The sequence below is a fragment of the Schistocerca serialis genome, chromosome 6, assembly GCF_023864345.2.
Source record: "Schistocerca serialis cubense isolate TAMUIC-IGC-003099 chromosome 6, iqSchSeri2.2, whole genome shotgun sequence".
NCBI lineage: Eukaryota > Metazoa > Arthropoda > Insecta > Orthoptera > Acrididae > Schistocerca > Schistocerca serialis.
In genome coordinates this window covers 439,631,822-439,652,455 of record NC_064643.1, presented here as the reverse complement: position 1 = coordinate 439,652,455, position 20,634 = coordinate 439,631,822, and the positions used below count along the sequence as shown (strand labels likewise).

General features: G+C 38.1%; 1 protein-coding gene and 1 long non-coding RNA gene across 2 annotated transcripts in view; one reads left to right on the top strand and one right to left on the bottom strand.

The window, feature by feature from the left end:
* Nucleotides 1–10,646, top strand: part of LOC126483922 (uncharacterized) — a 53,013-nt gene extending 42,367 nt beyond the window's left edge. Inside the window, exon 3 of the long non-coding RNA XR_007587789.1 lies at nt 10,450–10,646. This is a non-coding gene — a long non-coding RNA (uncharacterized LOC126483922). The remainder of the gene's footprint in view (nt 1–10,449) is intronic.
* LOC126483921 (heparin sulfate O-sulfotransferase) overlaps nt 1–20,634 on the bottom strand; it is a 78,211-nt gene that overhangs the window by 33,529 nt on the left and 24,048 nt on the right. The window contains exon 4 of the mRNA XM_050107197.1: nt 16,983–17,121. Within this exon, the coding sequence (XP_049963154.1) occupies nt 16,983–17,121 (139 nt within the window). The remainder of the gene's footprint in view (nt 1–16,982; nt 17,122–20,634) is intronic.

Genomic DNA, 20,634 nt, shown 5'->3' with positions numbered 1-20,634 from the left:
GCTGCCTCTGTAGCTGGAAAATAATGGCCTGTGTAATTTGATGTCGTTTCTATGGTGGATAAAAACCTCAAATAACCTGAACAACACTTTGGAAGCTGGAACAGTTTAATGGAGCTGGAGTACATAAGGAGCTTCATCACATATTCATATATTGTCTGCCCTAGTATCCTCAAGATCTGATATTGTTTCACAAAGTAAATGGTGAAAGCATATGTTGAGGACACATTTAAAAATGATAAAAGAGCAGCCTCTCAATATAGGCACAGAAGTGTTGGAAGACATAGTTACTCATGTAAATCAGGAGAAACCATGTACCTTAAGAAACACTTGTAGTATGGTCATTTCGCAGTACAGTAAGCCCAAAATCACTCTAGGTCTTCAATGTATCCTAAGTGTAAAACGGCTCCATCAGCGGACAGGGAGACTCACTGGATCCACTTCATTAACTGTTACCATGATTCTGCAGTACACAAATTCAAAATGGGTTCATTACTTGCAATTATTTATAAAATTTCATTATGCCAGCAGGAGAGTAGCAATGTGGTACATTTGTGACTGTAACAGAAACCAAATGCTATATGCACCCGGAGGACTTGTTTCTGGTGAGCAAGTGGAGGTGGCCTGCTAGACTTAGAACAGAGCCTAGTGGTATGTTTGATTCTGGAAGTATTATACAGCACTGTCCACAATAGGCAGCAATTTGAGCTTGTGTCTCAGAGTGGCACCCAGATCTAATTCATCACAAATGTCCATTGCAGTGTATATTCCAACAAAGATTAGAAAAATGCCATGTCTCCTCTGAAATGAATCAAATACAAGTGTTTGCTGTCCACTCCTCTAGTCTTCTATTTTTCAGCTTTGCATGAACAATAGCTTCTACACTGAGTTCTTTCTTGTGGATTTTTACTCTAGTGAAACTGCAAAAACAATCATACTTAAAATACAGTCATGAAGGCGTTAGTGACTTGTTCAGAATGGTTTGATAGAATTTATTCAAAAAGTTTTCTAAGAGGAAAAACAAGTGTCTGTGAAACCCCACTTTGAAGCTGATTGATAACATCATAGTTCCACATAGTGTTTTTGTAGTAGTGGTAGTTGCTGTTGTTTTATGATTCATTCATAGATCACTTTAGACATATCTGGCATTACAATGTAAGAATGACAAGAACAACATAATTCATATGTACAGGCATTTACATACTTACAGGTCTAGTTTGAGAAGAACAGGAGAGGTGGTTGGCTGTGGTCTTATAGAAGGAACCATACAGGCATTTGCCCAAAGTACCTCAGAGAAACAACAGAAAACCTAAATCATAGGGGCTGGATGAAGACTGGAGCCTATAACCTCCCAAATAAAAGGCCAGTCTGTTTAAAACAGTGCTACCTCATTTGATTAATCCCAGAGTACAATACTGTATTACACAGCAGTTATTTAAGGCTAGTACTACATTGTTCATTTGCTTTTCACTCCGTCATTGCACACACTATACATGTTTCATGATGTAACATTAACACACCATCAGCTGGTGTCAGGTTGAATGTTTTTTTTTTTTTTTTTTTTTTCAAAATAAAACATAAAAATGGAACTGCGTGCAGTCTGCATAGTAATGTCTGCTGTATATCTACTGCAGTGCTTCGAGAATTTCCAGGTAAATTCTAGAACCACTTGTCCTTCATCTCAAACCAATGATATTTTAAATGGAAGTGTGAGACAAATCTGACCTACTGCGCATTGCATGTTTGTGTGTGCAGGTCCAAAAACAGACACGAGCAAAATATGGATGTGGCAGCCGAACGGCGGCTGACAAGTACCTGCTGTACGAACTGTAGAGTTTCAGTGTATGTGTAGAGAAGAGCCTGTGCTATTCTTTGTTGGTTTAGGGACTGTGATGATTGTTAAGAACAAATGAAGAAATGAGATTAGACTTTTAAGTACTTCATGTGCTGGACTTGCTAGAAGCAAGACATGTTCATATTTTCTGGTGGTTATTAAACCAGCCCTGCTGTTAATGTATGCTAATAGAGTCTAATGTTTGATGACTTGGTTGACTCACACAAGTTCGAATATTTGTATGAGAAGTGGTGAATTTGTTTTTTGTGGAAGTTGAAATATACCGTGACTGAACTAAAAGTGTTCTTCGAGTACCAAATTATTTCAAGAATAGAGAGTGAGTCTGATAAATTCCCTTAACCAGCATTATTCTTCAGAGAATAAGCTTTTGGAGATCGATGTGGCCGGCTATCCGGAGAAGAAGATCAGCTGTGCATACCGAGTAAGTCAGCCTATGGGAGAGAAGTGGGAAGTTTGCAAACCAGCAATTTATCTGAAAGCATGGGAAATTTGAAAACTGAATTTGACTTTAACTACTAAAGTAGAAAATTTTAAAATAGATTTGAAAGGTGAACTAACTAGTTCTTTAAGTAGTCACGTAAATCAACTGTTGACTGACTTTAATCAGAGACAGAATGACCAATTTCAGGATTTGACAAAGAAGTTAGAATCTGATATTGAAGATAAATGTAATGATGTAGAATCTGAACTTAGTGAGAAGTTAGGATCATTTCAAAATGTATGTAATGTTACATTCGATGCTGTAAAGCAAAGATTGCACAATTTAGAGAGAGCGTTGAAAAGCAGGATAAGTTAATACCAATAGTCCATCGCAAATTGCAGGCATTAACTCCCGAGTGGATAACGTGGAAAGAAACTTTCTTAGAAACTAGCAACCTCAGACTTAATAAACATAAGTAGTCCAGAGGAACAGGTAGAGGAAATAATTGACCGAAAAGTTGCCGTGAGAGTAATCTTGGAGAACGTATCTCCTGTCTTATCTTCTGAACTCAGTGATACCAAGAAAGGTATGGATGAATTACGGAAAAAATTTAAACTTATTCAGGACAAGGTAGATAAGAGGATGACTTCTCCTAACATGGTATTGACTAGTGAGGTAATGATGGATTTACAATGGGGAGCCAATTCAGTGTTACCGAGGCAATTCCCTAAGTTTAAGCCGGATGGGGATGGACATCCCACTCATTTTATGAAAAGATTTAATCAAGCCTTGCCGAAGAACTGGGAAGATTCAAAAAAGATTGAATTTGCTGTTGGGTACCTTTTAGGGGAAGCCGGAGATTGGGGTACAGCAAATATTGAGAACTTTTCTTCTTGGAGAGACTCCCAGAAGAAATTTAAGGAAAAATACCAGTCCGCTAGCGTGCAGGAAAACCTCATATCAGATTTGTGGGAACCGAAGTATTACAATAATATGTGGGGAACAATGAGAAAGTATTTCAACCGGCATTTAAGGCGGATGAAGTACTTAGATACACCAATGGAAGAAGAGGGGTTAGTTCGAATTTTAATCAGTTGCTTACCTATCTATGCAAGAAAAGACATCTTGTGTAGTGGCTGGAAAACAGTAGAAGAATTGTTGTCCTTTATGGATGCACTTGATGCCTTAAATAAGGACAGCAATGAGAGCATACACCACAGTGAAAATCAGAATTACAAAAGGAATAGTAGAAATAATTTTAAAATACGTGAGGCCAACTTAGCTAGAGTACACCAGTGCAACAGAAATAATGGCAATGATAATTATCAGAAGCAGCATCCACCTTCGAATTTAGCTCCAGTAACTTCACAGGAATTTGTGCCAAGTAATAATAGAGCACAAAGTAGTAATGTAGTACCCAATTTGGTAACCAACCAGTGATTATTAATAATGAGGAAAATGCAGTGCGATCTGGATCCAAGGGCAGGGCCCAGGTCGTAGAGATACACTAGGAGGCCTGGTTCATAATAAGTATGTTAATTTCATGCACAAAATACCTACAAAAGAATGGTTGTTACTGGAAGAACCAAGCTTGACTACCAGCTATCCACAACCAATAGTAGCAGGAACCATGGAGACTTCTGAAGTTAACATATTTATAGACTCAGGGAGTGAGATGTCACTCATTTCTAGTGCATTCTTTAACACATTACAGATAAAACATTACTTACCGCTGTTACCAGTAACTGGAGTTTTACATAGTTGGTATAACCAGAACAAAAAGTAAAGTTGTGAAACATGAAACCCAAGTGAATTGCCACATTGGAAATATCAGATTTCGTCAAACCCCTTGTAATAGTAGAAAATATTAATAGGGATGTTTTATTTGGCCTTGACTGGTTATTAGAATTTAACGTCATATTGAATTTTGAGGAAGATCTTCTTTGCTTTGGTAAAGATGACAGTAAATGTTGGATACTGTTTGTAACCGATAATTACATTGCAAGGCAAATAACTGAATGTCAATGTTTACGATTAACTGCCACAGCACGATTGTCACCAGAGATCGATAATGTAAATCACTATCACATCGAGCTGACATACAAAGCAAAGTAAATGAATCTCTAATATTAACCAGAGAACAAAAATTAGATTTATATAAAATTCTAATGGAATATGAAGTAGTATTTTATGATCATCCCGGTAATATCAGCGATTACATATGTAAGTTTAAAATCAAAGATGACACTTCATCTTTCTGTAAGCCATATCCAATACCGGTAAGTTTGAAAGAAGCAGTTATGGAGGAAATTGACAAAATGATTGACAACAATATAATAGAATGTAGTTCTAGCATCATGAATAACTCTTTAGTAGTGGTAAAAAAGGATACAGGAGGTGTGCGATTAGTGCTAGATGTGCGTATATTGAATAAGCATATAGAGACAGAACAAGACAGACCAACTAACATCGATGAATTGTTATTCAAATGTGAAAAAGCAAGGTTTTGTAGCACAATGGACCTGATGGTGGGATATTGGCAAATTAGGCTACAACCTGAATCAAAGAAGTATACAGCGTTTCTGTTTGATTGTAAATCGTCTCATTTCAATGTGTTACCATTCGGACTAAATATCTCAGTATCCGTATTTATACATGCTCTGTATGAGGCATTAGGAAGAGATTTATTGAAGGAGTTAATAATATATGTAGATGATATCCTCATAATCTCTGCTACCTGGGAAGAACATTGTCTAACCTTGAGTAAGACCCTCAAAAAATTTAAAGAAAAAGGTATTACAGTGAAATTGTCTAAATCACACTTTGCGTGACAAGAGCTTAAGTTTCTAGGGCATACGGTAGGGGTGCAGGGGATTAGACCCAAACCTGAGCGCATAAAAGCTATTAAAGATTGTCCACCCGGTAGAACTGTAAGACAGTTGAAGGGATCTATAGGAATGACCAGATACTATAGACAGTATATACGGGATCAAGAACTGAATGATCCAAGAATTTTATGTTCATTAGGAAAGGGAATACTGTGGGTTTGGGATCAGGAGGCAAATGATGCATTTGAAAATGTAAAAAGAGCACTGGTAGAATCACCCATATTACATCATCCAAGTACGGGTGAGCCATTTATAATTTCAACCGATGCATCTGATTAGGGTACTGCAGCAGAACTTTTTCACGGAGAGTTGGGTCTAGATAATGTAAATCATAGCTCCATAGCTTTTGCTAGCCGTAGTCTTAATAAACATGAATTAATATATATAAAAAACAAAGATGCTGTAACTTACCAAACGAGAAAGCGCTCGTTGATAGACACAATAAAAGCACACAAACACACACACAAATTTCAAGCTTTCACAACCCAAGGTTGCTTCCTCAGGAAAGAGGGAAGGAGAGGGAAAGATGAAAGGATGTGGGTTTAAACGGGGAGGGTAAGGAGATGACTCCTTACCCTCTCCCTTAAAACCCACATCTTTTTGTCTTTCCCTCTTGCCTGAAGAAGCAGCCTTGGGTTGCGAAAGCTTGAAATTTGTGTGTGTGTTTGTGTGTTTTTTATTGTATCTATAAACCAGCACTTTCTCGATTGGTAAGTTACAGCATCTTTGTTTTTTTATATATTTTTTCCCACGTGGAATGTTTCCCTCTACTATATTCACAAACATGAATTAAACTACACAGCTACTGAAAAAGAACTATTGGCAATAGTATGGAGTATCCAAAAATTCCAAACACTAGTATGGGGTCAGAAATCCATGTCAATACAGATCATCAAGATCTATCTCTTTTAATGAGTAGTCGGTTGTTACATAGTAGATTATTGTGATGGATGTTGTTCCTACAGGAATATGACATTAGGATACAGTATGTAAAAGGTTCTGAGAATATTGTACTGGACGCTTTGTCTAGGTTACCAGTAGGAACGGGAGAGTTAAAATGTACGTAGGGACCCAGCGTAATTTTTGCAATTAATTTTATGACAATAGAATATCCGTACACCAGGGTACAAGAGGTGGGCTAAAGAATAACAAAAAACATCCATCATGATCGCTATTTTACGGAAATGTTTGCTATGTGTATAAGGAATTCCATAGCTCCTAATCAAGCAGGGAAGAGGAAAATTATAGGGCATAATTTGTTTTGGAGAGACAGTATAACATCACAATGTTGGCACATTTGCATTCCGAAGTTAATGGATGACAAAACTGTGTGGTATATTCATACAGGGTATGGACACTTTGGAATAAAAAAGTGTATAGCTCATATGAATAAGTTCTATTATTTTAAGAAGCTGGGGGATAAAGTAGCATCCTTAATAGGACCTGTGAAATCTGTCAGAAGGTGAAAGAGAGTAACACTCAAGTTAAATACAAAATGTATCCAATTATTCCTGAATCATTACACGATCTTACAGAGGCAGATTTTTTAGAGCCGGTTCCTAAAGGAAAGGGAGGAGTGTCACACATTTTGGTCATCATAGAGTGCTGGTCAAAATATGTTAAGTTATATCCTATCAAAAGAGCAAATACACAGATGGTTATATGCTGTTTGCAACAGTACTTTCTGGGGGTGGGAAAACCAAAATGATTTCTCACAGGTAATGGACCACGACTTGTTGGTAACGAATTTAAAGAATTTCTAGCTTGGGAAGATATTCAAATGGTAATACATCCCAAAACATTATTTTTAGTGGATCCTACAACTGCATCCGAAAAAGTAAAGTACAATGTAAAGGACATATTGTTTATTCTCCCAGGGATGTTAACGTTCTGTGTTAATGGACGGAGTGACGACCGTCGAATCCCGAGTTGTTTTTGGTGTTTCTTCTGTAATAAAATTTTCCTGCACTGAATTCCCCCCAACTTCTTACACTGTCCTATCATCCCCCACTTAGAGGTTATTAGAAAAACCATACCAGCAAGAATTTGTTATTACATCACCCAAAATTGCTCCTGGTATGTGACTGCATCATCCTTGGTTGATAGAGGGTTGTGCCCACTAGCAATTTTGATTGCATCTTCCTCGGTTATTCCAGGGGTGCCCCTACCTGTCTTCATGACTTGTCCTGGCTAGCCCCAACTTATCCTGACTTTACTAGGCGGTGACATGAGGTGGGAATTGGTACGCATATTATCCCTGAAATAAGACAGATTAAATCTGCCTAGCCAGCCATTCTCTCCCACGGTTTCGATTGTAATGTCGCAGTCTCCACGTATAGTTAGGTTCTGTTTTTGCCTGTATTACTCCCTGTAAGTAATTTCTTCACCAGTTTTCTGTGCAAATCTGTGGGCAGAAGTCAGTGAAATCAATGTCATTATATTTGTATATTCTATTAATAGGAATCATAACTACAATGATTCCAAAAATGGTTTTCTTGAAAGCTGCCTGGTAATCCTTTTTTTCACATAGTTCTAAGTAAGTAGAGAAAACCATACCTGGCACATAACTTTCAAAATACTTTCTGAATTCATGAAAATACCATTCTCACACTGAATGTAAGATAATCGAGTTAAAGTCATTGAGCGTATTTTTCTTAGTAAACTGAATGGAATATTATATTTGTGGAAAACATAATATTGAGTGACTAATTAAATGACTGTGATAATGGAATATATAATTTTATACTTGGTACAGAATATTTTATACCTTTTACGAGATGTGACATAGACGGGAGGGTTTGTATCGATGTCGAAAGGGGGTGGGTAGTGAAGGTAAAAGCATGATTTACACTAACAGATAAATCATGACTAACAAAAAACATACATCACACCTTTCAAACTGTGGTGTCACCGCCAGACACCACACTTGCTAGGTGGTAGCTTAAATCGGCCGCGGTCCATTTAGTACATGTCGGACCCGCGGGTCGCCACTGTGTGATCGCAGACCGAGCGCCACCACAAGGCAGGTCTCAAGATACGGACTAGCACTCGCCCCAGTTGTACGGACGACATTGCTAGCGACTACACGGACGAAGCATCTCTCATTTGCCGAGAGACAGTTAGAATAGCCTTCAGCTAAGTCCATGGCTACGACCTAGCAAGGCGCCCTTAGCCTTACATAGTTTGATAGTTATCGTATGAAATGTCTCATCAAGAATGCTGTATTCACACCAGGAATAAAAGTTAAGTATTCGAGGAGTTGCGTACTTTTCTTATTAGCTTTCACTACTTATCCTGTTCCAGAATTCACGCCCGTCTGCGTTAGATAGCGTGCATTTAGGCCTCCTCTATCTACAAGGTGTTGGCACATTTACCAACACATCACAAACGACCCTCGCAAACAAGTGTGCCTGATTCTTCACCATTTGCTGTTTTCATAGGGTAGCTAAGATTTTCTTCGCCGACCCCAAGGGTGAAGGTAGGAATGTCCATTCTGTAGGAGACAATTTAACACCATGCCTCCTCCGGCTTCTCACTCAAGTACTGACAAGGTAGGGATCCTGGGGATGGGGGGTGGGAAGGGTTTCCTGTCTTTGGGGCTGTCTTCTTTCTCTTCTTCGATCTCAGCAACCACATCTACCTTTTTTTCCTTTCTTACTTCTCGTTTGAGGACCTATCTATTTTTCCCTCTTTCCATATTCATCTACTTCTATTGCAGAAGTCCTTCCTAGTTTCCATGGTTTCCAATAACCTACAACTTGTCTTCAGATAAGAAGGCCGAAGAATCCAACTTCACAAAAACACTTTCGCATACACACAAAGAAATACGAATACACAAACAATGAAGTTACAGATTAAAAGGATGTAAGAACTGCCAAGGGTTGTAGGGGATAAAGATATGTGTACATCTGGCAGAGATACACACATTGTTTTTTAAGTGACGGTTATACATTGTTCCTTTTTTGTCTTATCTTGTATATACATACATGAATGTATAGGTGTATATGTATAAAGAAAGAATGGTAGCAATCAACTCGTGCTAAGAGACACAGGAGCAGGAGAGCTTGTGTAATAATTATAAAACAGTGATAAGCAAGGTTGTAACAATCACGATAATCATTTAAGAAAAGTCAGGGTAGCAAACACTCTTATGAAGAGATGAGTCATAGACTAGTGGGACTTGATCATTATGTGTAGACATAGTAACCAGCATGAGTTGAATAATATTAATAGACATAGTATTTACTAAGATTATAGAAGTTGAGAAGTGGAAGAGGACTCTTGGTATTAGAGGAGGTACTAAGAAGTGAGAGTGAAGTGTAAAATAGAGTTTAATTTTACTAGGAAATATTTAATTATAGTGTTCAGAAAGATGTATAATAGGGCAATGAACCATGAGGCCTACTCATAAAGGATAAGGGGGACGTACCTGGCATTTGATAAGGATACAGGGCAGGCGTACCTACAAAGATATAGGACGACCTGTGGCTTGATGAATAGGGCTGTTTTATAAAGGGGTATACCTACCAGAATGGTAGGAGGAAGTGCACTCATAGGGTCAACCCACATGTAAGGTATAGGTACTGATCCTAGGGGAAAAGGACAGTATCATGACAGAAGTCACACATTTAATAGAATTATTCTGGTAAGTTTGAGTTCTATATACCACTAGCTTTATTATGTTATATGTGAGTTTACAAGGGTCGAAAAGAACACTTTCATTTGCCCAGAGTTCCTCCAGACTACAAACTACTACAAATAATGATACTAGTATGTACTAAGGAAAAAATAGTACAAGAAATTAGAATAAAGAATAAAGTACTCAAGTGTCATGAACACCTGGAATTTACAACTGGATAAAGAGCAGAAAAAAGAAAAAAAAATTGGTCTTAATGATTTTTTAGATATTGAAAGAACTAACTACAACATTGATTGAAATATTCACATTTTATAATTAACGTAAAATGAAAAATTAAAAAAAAAAAGGAATAGCTAAATAATAAGAAAAAGGGTATTCATGGTTATTAAAAGAACATGGTATACTGTTGAAAGATGAATTGTTATTCTGTGTGATATAAATGTAGATAATGATGGTATAGAAAATATTGCATGTTCGATCTGAGGGGGGGGGGGGGGGGGGGGGGGGGGGGAATATGTAGTGCTTTGAGAATTTCTGTGTAAATTCTAGAACCACTTGGCCTTCCTCCGTCTTGAACCCACAATATTTTAAATAGAAGTGTGAGAAAGACAAATTCAACCTACTGCACATTGCATGTTTGTGTGTGCAGGTCTAAAAACAGTCATGAGCAAAATGTGGACGCGGTGGCCGAACGGTGGCTGACAAATACCTGCTGTACGATCCATAGAGTTTCAGTGTATGTGTAGAGAAGAGCCTGTGCTATTCTTTGCTGGTGTTGACTTCCTAAAAGCAAGACATGTTCATATTTTCTGGTAGTTACTAAACCAACCCTGTTGTAAATGTATCCTAATAGAGTCTAATTTTTGATGACTTGTTTGGCTCGCACAAGTTTGAATATTTATATGAGAAGTGGTGAATTTGTTTTTTGTGGAAGTTGAAATATACCATGACTGAACTAAAAGTATTCTTCGAGTACAAAATTATTTCAAGAATAGAGAGAGAGAGTCTGATAAATTCCCTTAACCAGCACTATTCTTTGAAGAAGAAGTTTTTGGAGATCGACATGGCCGGCTATCCAGAGAAGAAGATTGGCTGTGCATACCAAGTAAGTCAATCTATGGCAGAGAGGTGGGAAGTTTGCAAACTAGCTCCACACTGCTTCTTGTCATCTAAAACATTAGACTACTTCCAGCAAATTTAGGTTAGTGAAGACAGAATGTTATGTTCATAACCCACACTGAAGGGAAGTAACAATTTGTCTGGATTTCTAAACCTAGAAAATACACTATCCAGTGACATTAATGCAATCACCCTTCCAAAAGCCTGAATAACCACCTTTTGCAGTACGGTCGGCTCCCAGACATGCAGGAAGAGTGTCAATGACATCCCAGAAGGTATCAACAGGGAGTGGAACCACGCTAACTCTGGTTCTGCGGCCAGCTGCGCTAGGTTTATCAGCTGAATATCCATGGTGCAAGCAGCCCAATCGAGTTGGATTCTTGACTGGGTTTATATCCAGGACGTCTGGTAGCCAGGGGCATGCAATAAATTCATCACGGTGCTCTTTGAACCATGCACGTACACTGTGAACTATAAGATACATTGCATTGTCCTGTTGGTAGAGGCATCGTGTCAAGGAAAAACAAATTGTATGTAGTGGTAGGCACTGTTTCCAAGGATAGATACATACTTGTGTGTGCTGCTAGATGCCGTCATGCCAGGGAAAAACAAGCTCGATGCAGTGATGGGCATGGTTTCCAAGGATAGACACATACTTGTGTTACCCAATCTGCCTTCTAGAATAATGAGGTCACCCAGTGAATGCCACAAAAGCATTCCTCAGACCATAATGCTCCCTCCTTCAGCCTGGGCCCTTCCGACAATTGCTGCAGGATGTTTGCTTTCAGATGTTTCACACTGTACAAGCCAACGGCCATCTGTACGATAAGAGCATAAAACATGATTCATCTAAAGAGGCCACTTCTTGTGACTCAATTCTAGCCATTGTCACCAGTGACCAGCAGTCAGCACAGGTGCTTGAAGCAGGCACCTGCTACCGAGGCACACATTCAGCAACTTCTCCTGAATGGTCACTGAGGAGACACTGTTGGTAGCTCCTTGATTCATCTGGGCAGTCAACTGCTCAACAGTTACACATCTATTTGCCCATACACATCTCCACAGCTGTTGTTTACCCTTGTAATCTATGGTCTGGTGCACCACAGCTGCCTTGGTGCCATTTTTGGATAGTTCCATTTTGTCATGCATGGTATATTTTAACCACAGTGGCATTTAAACACTTTAGAAACTTAGCCATTTTGGAAAAGCTTCCACCCTTGGCTTGAAGGCCAACAGTCATGTCCTTTTGGATGTCAGATAACTTATTCTGTTTCTGCATTACAACAACTACTGCACTATTTTTCATGTCCCCTGGCATGCTTTATATACCCTCCCTGATAGTGTTGCTACCTGCTACTCGTGAGTGATCATTGCACATTGGCATCGAACACAGGCGATGGTCCCATTAATGTGAATGGACCAAGCATGTTGGTTGACTGTAGGTGTGAGAACTCTTCCTGAATATCTTATTAATGGAGCACCATGGGGACTTTTGTGGCACATCCATTGTTTTACAGGTTTTAAAATTCCGTGAACTTCCCTGTCAGGCAAATGTAAATAACACAACATACTACAGTGTATTCTGTCACCCCAGGATGCCAGTCTCACACATCTGTAAGTGCAGGTTCCTATTTTAGCACATCAGAGGAGCAGCTATGCAACTCGTATTGGTGGTGCTGACATTATAACTGTCCCTTTCCACATGAATCTGATGGTGAAAGGATGTTGGACCATGGTTCACTGCTGCAGTAACATACAAAAAGTATTCAGTTATTGTCTGAGGTAATGTTAAGTTGTGGTTCAATGCAGTATAGCTATGAAGTATGGGCAATCTGACACCCCTATCAGAGATTCCTCAAATGGGTTTCTACCTGATAAAACTTTTGGATGCATTTTTTTGAGAAAAAGGGCTGGTATGATAGGTCAAGGACACCCAGTAGACTACTACTGTATCTAGGCTCCACAAGCCACCTTATGGTGAGTATAGGAAGCTATTTCTGGTACTCATCCCCATTTTGTTCAAAAATGCTATGTGGAAAGAATGACTGCCAATAAGCCACATATGAGCCCCAATTCATTTATCTCATTTTACCATCACTGTCATTTTGTAAGATGCACAAAACATTTTAACAATAAATCTCCATGTGATGCAAAACATCCCTCTTATAGCACCTGCCACTGGAGTTTGAGCAAATTCATAATGTCACTAAGAAAAACAGTTGGTGCAGGTTTCTTCTTCATAGACAGTAACAAGCTTCCACGTTGAGTTATCGCATCAGACAATGTTTTTTTTAAAGGTGTTCATCACATGAACTGACTAGTAGATATCTGGAGTTGAATCCTATACAGCATATCTGTTATGCAATAGGAGAAAAAAATTGAAGCCAACAACTGATGTCGGGGACTCTGAGAAATTCTTCAAACAAATGTACTGTTGACATCCAGTTTTAAGTGAAACTTGTAGGGATCTGTAATAATGTGGCTGTAAAGTGTCAAATTACATAATGGCAGTTGATAAGGCCCTTGTGGTGACATATGGGTCATAACACATGCACAAAAGGATCGTTAGACAGGCTAGCTGTGCTTGATGAAGTCTGCACCACACAGCAGTAACAGCCAGAACATATAGGAAGATGTCACCACCCAGTGCAGCAACCCATGTGACTGGGGGCTGGGTAACAGTGCTAAATGCATATCAGAACCATGTATACAGCTGCAAATTTTGAGGCAGATCCTTTAAGAGACCAGGCGCATGACCACAATGTCATGGCCTTACTAGACAACAGAATGACTTGTCACCACCAGGTGCATGGGTTCGAGGTCTGGTTGGGCCAGCTGCCCCCTGCACTGCATCTCCTTGAGGGACTTGGTGCCACAGTGCTGCTGACCTGCCTTCCATGCCTGCTGTAGCCAGACTCCTGCCAGGGGGTAGCGGATTGTCCCCCACATGTGGAGGTCTTCACTCGCCTCTGCAGTGAACACAAATGAACCCAAGTCACTGGGTGTGGCTGTTCCGCAGTGGAATGGAGTAGCAGTAGAAGAATAAGAGCACCACTGACGTCAGAGCCCCAATCCACAGTCAGACCACTGGTTGTTGCTCAACCTGATGTCTGCAACATGACTGTGCATGCACCCCTTTCCCATGGTTGGAAGCTAGCCACCTGCTAGCTGTGGCCAGCCTGAGTCACCAGAGAGGAGTGTGTCTGCCTCTCATTGCTAATGACATGATGTGTATCTGAAGTCTAATAAAATACCTCTCCTGACGTCCTGTATGTCACTGGGCCCCACTGGTCTGTCACTCCAGGTACTCACCTACGGGGCACTTCACAAATCTTTCTCAGAAATGGTGCTAAGTTCCAACAGAACTCTGAAACTGAACATGTTGTAGCACTGCCAAGCAGCTAGAGATAACCACATACTCCATCAACTGCTTTGCTGCTGTAGAAGATTTTTCTGGCTTTTTTTATTCTGTTTTTAAATGTTCACCTTTAGCTTCAGACACATTCTAATTACATATTTTAAAAGCTGTTCCAGGCCAAATGTCTTGCTCCTAAGCTTTATTTTATCCTGCAATGTTTTCAATCCCCTTTTCAGAAAATATGCTATTATTTCTTGATAATAATTAATTTTTGGAAGAAAGGAAGATCAGGATCAGGGGGTCAATAGTGAGGTCATTATGAGTGGAGCACGAGTTCAGACTGGGAAGTAAATCGGTTGTGTCATTTTCAAAAGAACCACCCCAGGATTTGCCTTAAGCAATTCAGAGAAACCATGGAAAACATAAATCAGTGTGACCAGACAGGGTTTTGAACCACCCTCCTCCCAAACATACTGTGCCACATTGCTTGGTTTAATTTTTTGATCATAGTGTATTTGCATCCCTTCCTTTCTATCATGCGATTTCTATCTGTCTGACTGTCTTCTCTTCTTTGTCTTAATTTTAGATTTTTTACTAATTTATTTACTTAAAACTTTCTGCTCCCATTTTATGTCATGTTTTCTTTTCTCCGTTACGGGGCTCATACACAAGTGGCAGATCAAAGTGATCCATCAAATGCAACATCGCTGCAATCAATCGCTTGACATGAACCACTGCACACAAATGATCTACCAAGCAATTTAAACCAGTATTATGAGCACCACTATGCCAAGAAGCTCTGCTGTTGAAAATGAACAGTGTTTAGAACCACTTGCAGTTGATCTTCATATCCCCACGAACACTTGCAAAAAATAAATTAAAAACTGGAAATCATAATTTATTAAACTTGTTTTCAAACTCTTTTCTTGGGAACTGCAGATAATTTTGCAGAATATATTAAATTTTTAACTGACACTAAGTGGGTTGTGTACATCTTGTCAGTGTGCTAATACAATTCAGTCACTTAAGGACTGATGATTGTGTACTGAAGCACCAAAACTAGTAGCCTCATAATAAATAACACTAAGTACGGCTGTATGTGTTCCATTTTATTACACAATACAATTACATTTTTTATATTAGTCCTCAATTCCTTTTTCACTCATTAGTTTTATAAGTTGACTGCAAGTATACACAATTTGTTTTGTAATCTCAATATATGCATAGGAATGTTGTCAACAGCAACACTGATGATTGCCACAACCCTTATTCTAACTTGTATAAGGGAGAGTCACAATATATAAAATGACAAGGGACTTTAGTATAGTTGTATAATAGATTTACCCTGAGCATTTAAATTAAAATATCCACTTAATATTATGGTACATCACTCTGTTTAGAAATCAAGACTTTAATTAATGTGTACAATTGTTCATAAATTACAATGAACTACCCATCAATTTTTCTTCTACATAGTAAACTTCAAAAGACCAATCACTGCAAAAACAGCGACTATTTTGTATCACCTCTTTAATGCAAATGGGAACTCCGGCCTCAACATCACTTCCTAACTGCAAATTCTGACAAAGTTCCTACTCAATGTGAGCAAAGCAAAATGAAAAAAAAACTACACAAATATGCTCAATAACTAGACAAAGCAGTTGCAGGCAAACAGTTATATAGCCACACACTGCTGCTAACCAGCCAGGCAGCTGTAGTATAGGGTGATCAAAAAGTCAGTATAAATTTGAAAACTTAATAAACCACGGAATAATGTAGATAGAGAGGTAAAAATTGACACACATGCTTGGAATGTCATGGGGTTTTATTAGAACAGAAAAAAAAACAAAGTTCACAAAATGTCTGAAAGTTCGCGCGTGAAAGATCTCTTGCGCTTGTCGTTTGGTGATGCTTGTGTGCACAGTCGCCACTTTCATCATGCTTGGCTTCCCAGGTCCCCAGACCTCAGTCTGTGCGATTATTGGCTTTGGGGTTACCTGAAGTTGCAAGTGTATCGTGATCGACTGACATCTCGAGGGATGCTGAAAGACAACATCCGACGCCAATGCCTCACCACAACTCCGGACATGCTTTACAGTGCTGTTCACAACATTATTCCTCAACTACAGCTATTGTTGAGGAATGATGGTGGACATATTGAGCATTTCTTGTACAGAACATCATCTTTGCTTTGTCTTACTTTGTTATGCTAATTATTGCTATTCTGATCAGATGAAGAGCCATCTGTCGGATATTTTTTGAACTTCTGTATATTTTTTTTGTTCTAATAAAACGCCATGTCATTCCCAGCATGTGTATCAATTTGTACCTCTCTATCTACATTATTCCTTGATTTATTCAGTTTCCAAATTTATACTGACTTTTTGATCACCCAGTATATGCACGAATCATGTGCAGGCCATCAGACTAACCGGTATTTCCCTGCAGTCTATGATCAGTGTCAGATCACTGCAATTTGGCCAACACATATGATCTGTTAGGTGACTGCACGCCAATGTGATGGACCACTGCAATCAATCACTTGTACCTGGGGACCTTTATCCATTACATTACAATATAAGCAAAAATTGCATATTACTAATATTTGCTATAATTTCCTGAAGAGGAAGACCTTCATCATAGAACACCAAGTAAAAACATAATAACTCATATTTATCCTTTTTCAAATAGATCACTACTTGTACCTTTTTGTCACCATGTTTTCTGCGCACTAGGTGTGGTCGAAAATCATCTCCATAGCGAAGGAAGTAATAATATGAAACTAGCCTATCCAGTGGCTTCCGGATCAGATTAATATATAGGGGACGCTGTGAAACTCCAAACCTGAAAACAGATGTTTATATTTATATATGATTTTGTACAAAAAGCTGTGTTTATTTTTCAATACACTGTGCATTTTAATAAGTACTGCAGAAAAAAATACAGTATAAACGCTTTTCTAACAAGTGACTCATCATTTAGTGACTCCTAATAAAATGAGCAAAATCATCATGAAGTGTATTAAATATTCAAGAGCACAATTATTAATCTTGAATTCTCAACCAGTACATACACACTAACACTAGATAATCATAAAATGTTTCACAGATCATATAATTCTGTTGGAATCAAAAATGCAACTCTTCAGTTTATAGTGAATCCCAAGATACACTACATCAAAGAAGTAAAAAAGTAGCACTGATCATTTCTCAACCCAATGTCATTGCATATGGAAAGCTTACTTTCTTTACTTAGCATCATGGGAAGGAAATGTCTTTACTTTATTTGAAGGCATTAACTTGAGCATAGAAATTTAAGAACACACACTTCAAGAAAGGCAGTACGATTCTTAACTTGGTTCCTCTTAACTGCATTTCACTCTGTTATTCAGACATACTTTTAACCTTTTCCCATGAACAAGAAAGTCACCAGATATCACATACCAGCAGAACTGAAGTCACAGTTCAATCTTCTATCTTTATGAAATTCCAAATGTCTGAAGTTTGTCTCAATTCAAAATGTCATTTGTATGAGCTTTAATAATTACAAATACAATAGACTTTTCTCAGCAAAAATGAGGCTACATTCTGACTGTAAATAACACATCATTTATTTTAAGTATGTTGTTATCAGATCAAGAGACAGCATCTGACATCATTTCATTAATACCTCTAGGACAAGTTTTTGGTCTGAAAGAACATATTCTCCATTTGTCTCATAAACTAAATAACAACATACACTTTTTTCCCAATTTACCAATCCATGTTACTGCTGTTGCAATTTTCAGTTTGAAGAAAAATTTGACACAACTCTCCACTTTAGCATTCATCCTCTACAAGATTTTCCTTCAATATAAACTTTCTTTTATTTAAGTTATGCAATACATTTCTTTTATTGGGAAAAAAACACCATTTTGTTGGGAGAGAGTGGTTTTTTTTTTTTATTTTTATTTTTACATTTTATAATTTCTTTGATGCAATCACATAAAAGTTTACATTATCCAGTCTGATAAAGTGTTACTTGGTGATCATTCTGATGTTGCTTCAATTCTCCTGATAATGAAAAATGGTGACCTATACTGGTTAACAGTATAAAACTTTTACGTGTCTCCAAATAAAGAAAATATTAAGTTTAAAATGATTTTTTCCTCACTTCACTTCATACTTTTTCATTAGTTATCTGATCTACCCATCTCATCTTCAGAGCTCTTCTGTAGCACTGCATTTCAAAATCTAGTCTTTTCTTGTCCAAGTTTTTTTATGATACACATTTCACTTCTGTGCAAGGCTACATTATAGACATATACTTTCAGAAAAGACATTTATATTTATAGTCAGTATAACCAAGGTTCACTTTTCCAGAAATATTTTTCTTGCTATTGCGAGCCTTCGTTTTATATGCTCTCTACTTCAACCAGTTTCAATTATTTTGCTGCCCAAATAGCAAAACTCATCTATTTTTGTGTCTCGTCCCTAATCTAATCCCATCAGCATTGCCTGATTTAATCTGACAAAACTCCATTACCACTGATTTACTTTACTTGATATTTAACTTACATCCTCTTTTGAAGACACTATCCATTCTTTGAAAAAAAGCAATCATATTTTTGCCATCAGCTGTACAATTGTATGTTTATTTTACCAGTTTCAATTATTAGTCACCCCCACAGGAGAAAAACAGTGACTAAACAAAACTGGTAGAAAATAAATATATAATAGTCCAGCTGGTAGCACAAATCTGCTTTTTTCAAATTATCTAACAGCTGTAGACAGTCAACTATGAAAAACTCTACTATCCATTCTTTTCAACTGATCTTCAAAGTCCTGTACCATCTCTGACAGAATTACAATGTTGTTGTTGTTGTTGTTGTTGTTGTTGTTGTAGTCTTCAGTCCTGAGACTGGTTTGATGCAGCTCTCCATGCTATCCTATCCTGTGCAAGTTTCTCCATCTCCCAGTACCTACTGCAACCTACATCCTTCTGAATCTGCTTAATGTATTCATCTCTTGGTCCCCCTCTATGATCTTTACCCTCCACACTCCCCTCCAATGCTACATTTGTGATCCCTTGATGCCTCACAACATGTCCTACCAACCGGTCCCTTCTTCTCGTCAAGTTGTGCCACAAACTCCTCTTTTGCCCAATTCTATTCAATACCTCCTCATTAGTTATGTGATCTACCCATCTAATCTTCAGCATTCTTCTGTAGCACCACATTTCGAAAGCTTCTATTCTCTTCCTGTCCAAACTATTTATTGTCCATGTTTCACTTCCATACATGGCTACACTCCATACAAATACTTTCAGAAACGACTTCCTGACACTTAAATCTGTACTTGATGTTAACAAATTTCTCTTCTTCAGAAACACTTTCCTTGCCATTGCCAGTCTATATTTTATATCTTCTCTACTTCGACTATCATCAGTTATTTTGCTCCCCAAATAGCAAAACTCCTTTACTACTTTAGGTGTCTCCTTTCCTAATCCAATTCCCTCAGCATCACAATTACAATTACAATATCATTAGCAAACCTCAATGTTTTTATTTCTTCTCACTGAACTTTAATTCCCTGTCCAAATTTCTCCTTGGTTTCGTTAATGGCTTGTTCAATGCACAGACTGAATAACACTGGGGATATACTACAACCTGTCTCACTTCCTTCTCAGTACCACTTCCTTTTCATATCCTTTGATCATTTGGTTTCTGTACAAGTTGTAGATAACCCTTCATTTCATGTATTTTATCCCTGTTATCTTCAGAATTTGAAAGAGAATATTCCAGACACCATTGACAAAAACTTTCTCCAAATTTACAAATCTAGACTTGCCTTTCTTTAACATATCTTCTAAGAGAAGTCTTTGGGTCAGTATTGCCTTGCGTGCTCCCACATTTCCCCAGAGCTCAATCTGAACTCCCCTGAGGTCAGTCTCTCTCCTCAGTTTTCCGATTCTTCTGCAAATAATTCAAGTCAGTATTTTTCAACCATGACTTATTACACTGATGGTTCGGTAATATTCACACCTGTGAGAATTTACCAACTTTTGAACAGGAATTGTTATATTCATCCAAATCTGAGGTTTCTTCACTTGTTTCATATACTCGCATATCACATGCAACAGTTTTTTCATGGTATGTCCTCCCAAGGATAACAATAAATTTGAGGGAAGTTATTTTAGATTTTGATCAAACAATGCTTTGTCGAATTATTCTTGCAATATTGCATCCCCCAATCTCATCCTGATCTGCCTTTACCTTCTTTTCCTTGTTTATAACATTGTCTCATTGTCTTTGAGTTCATTTTTCTGTTTTATACAGGGTGAAGTGAAATTCGCACACTTGGGCTTTGCAGAGCGACT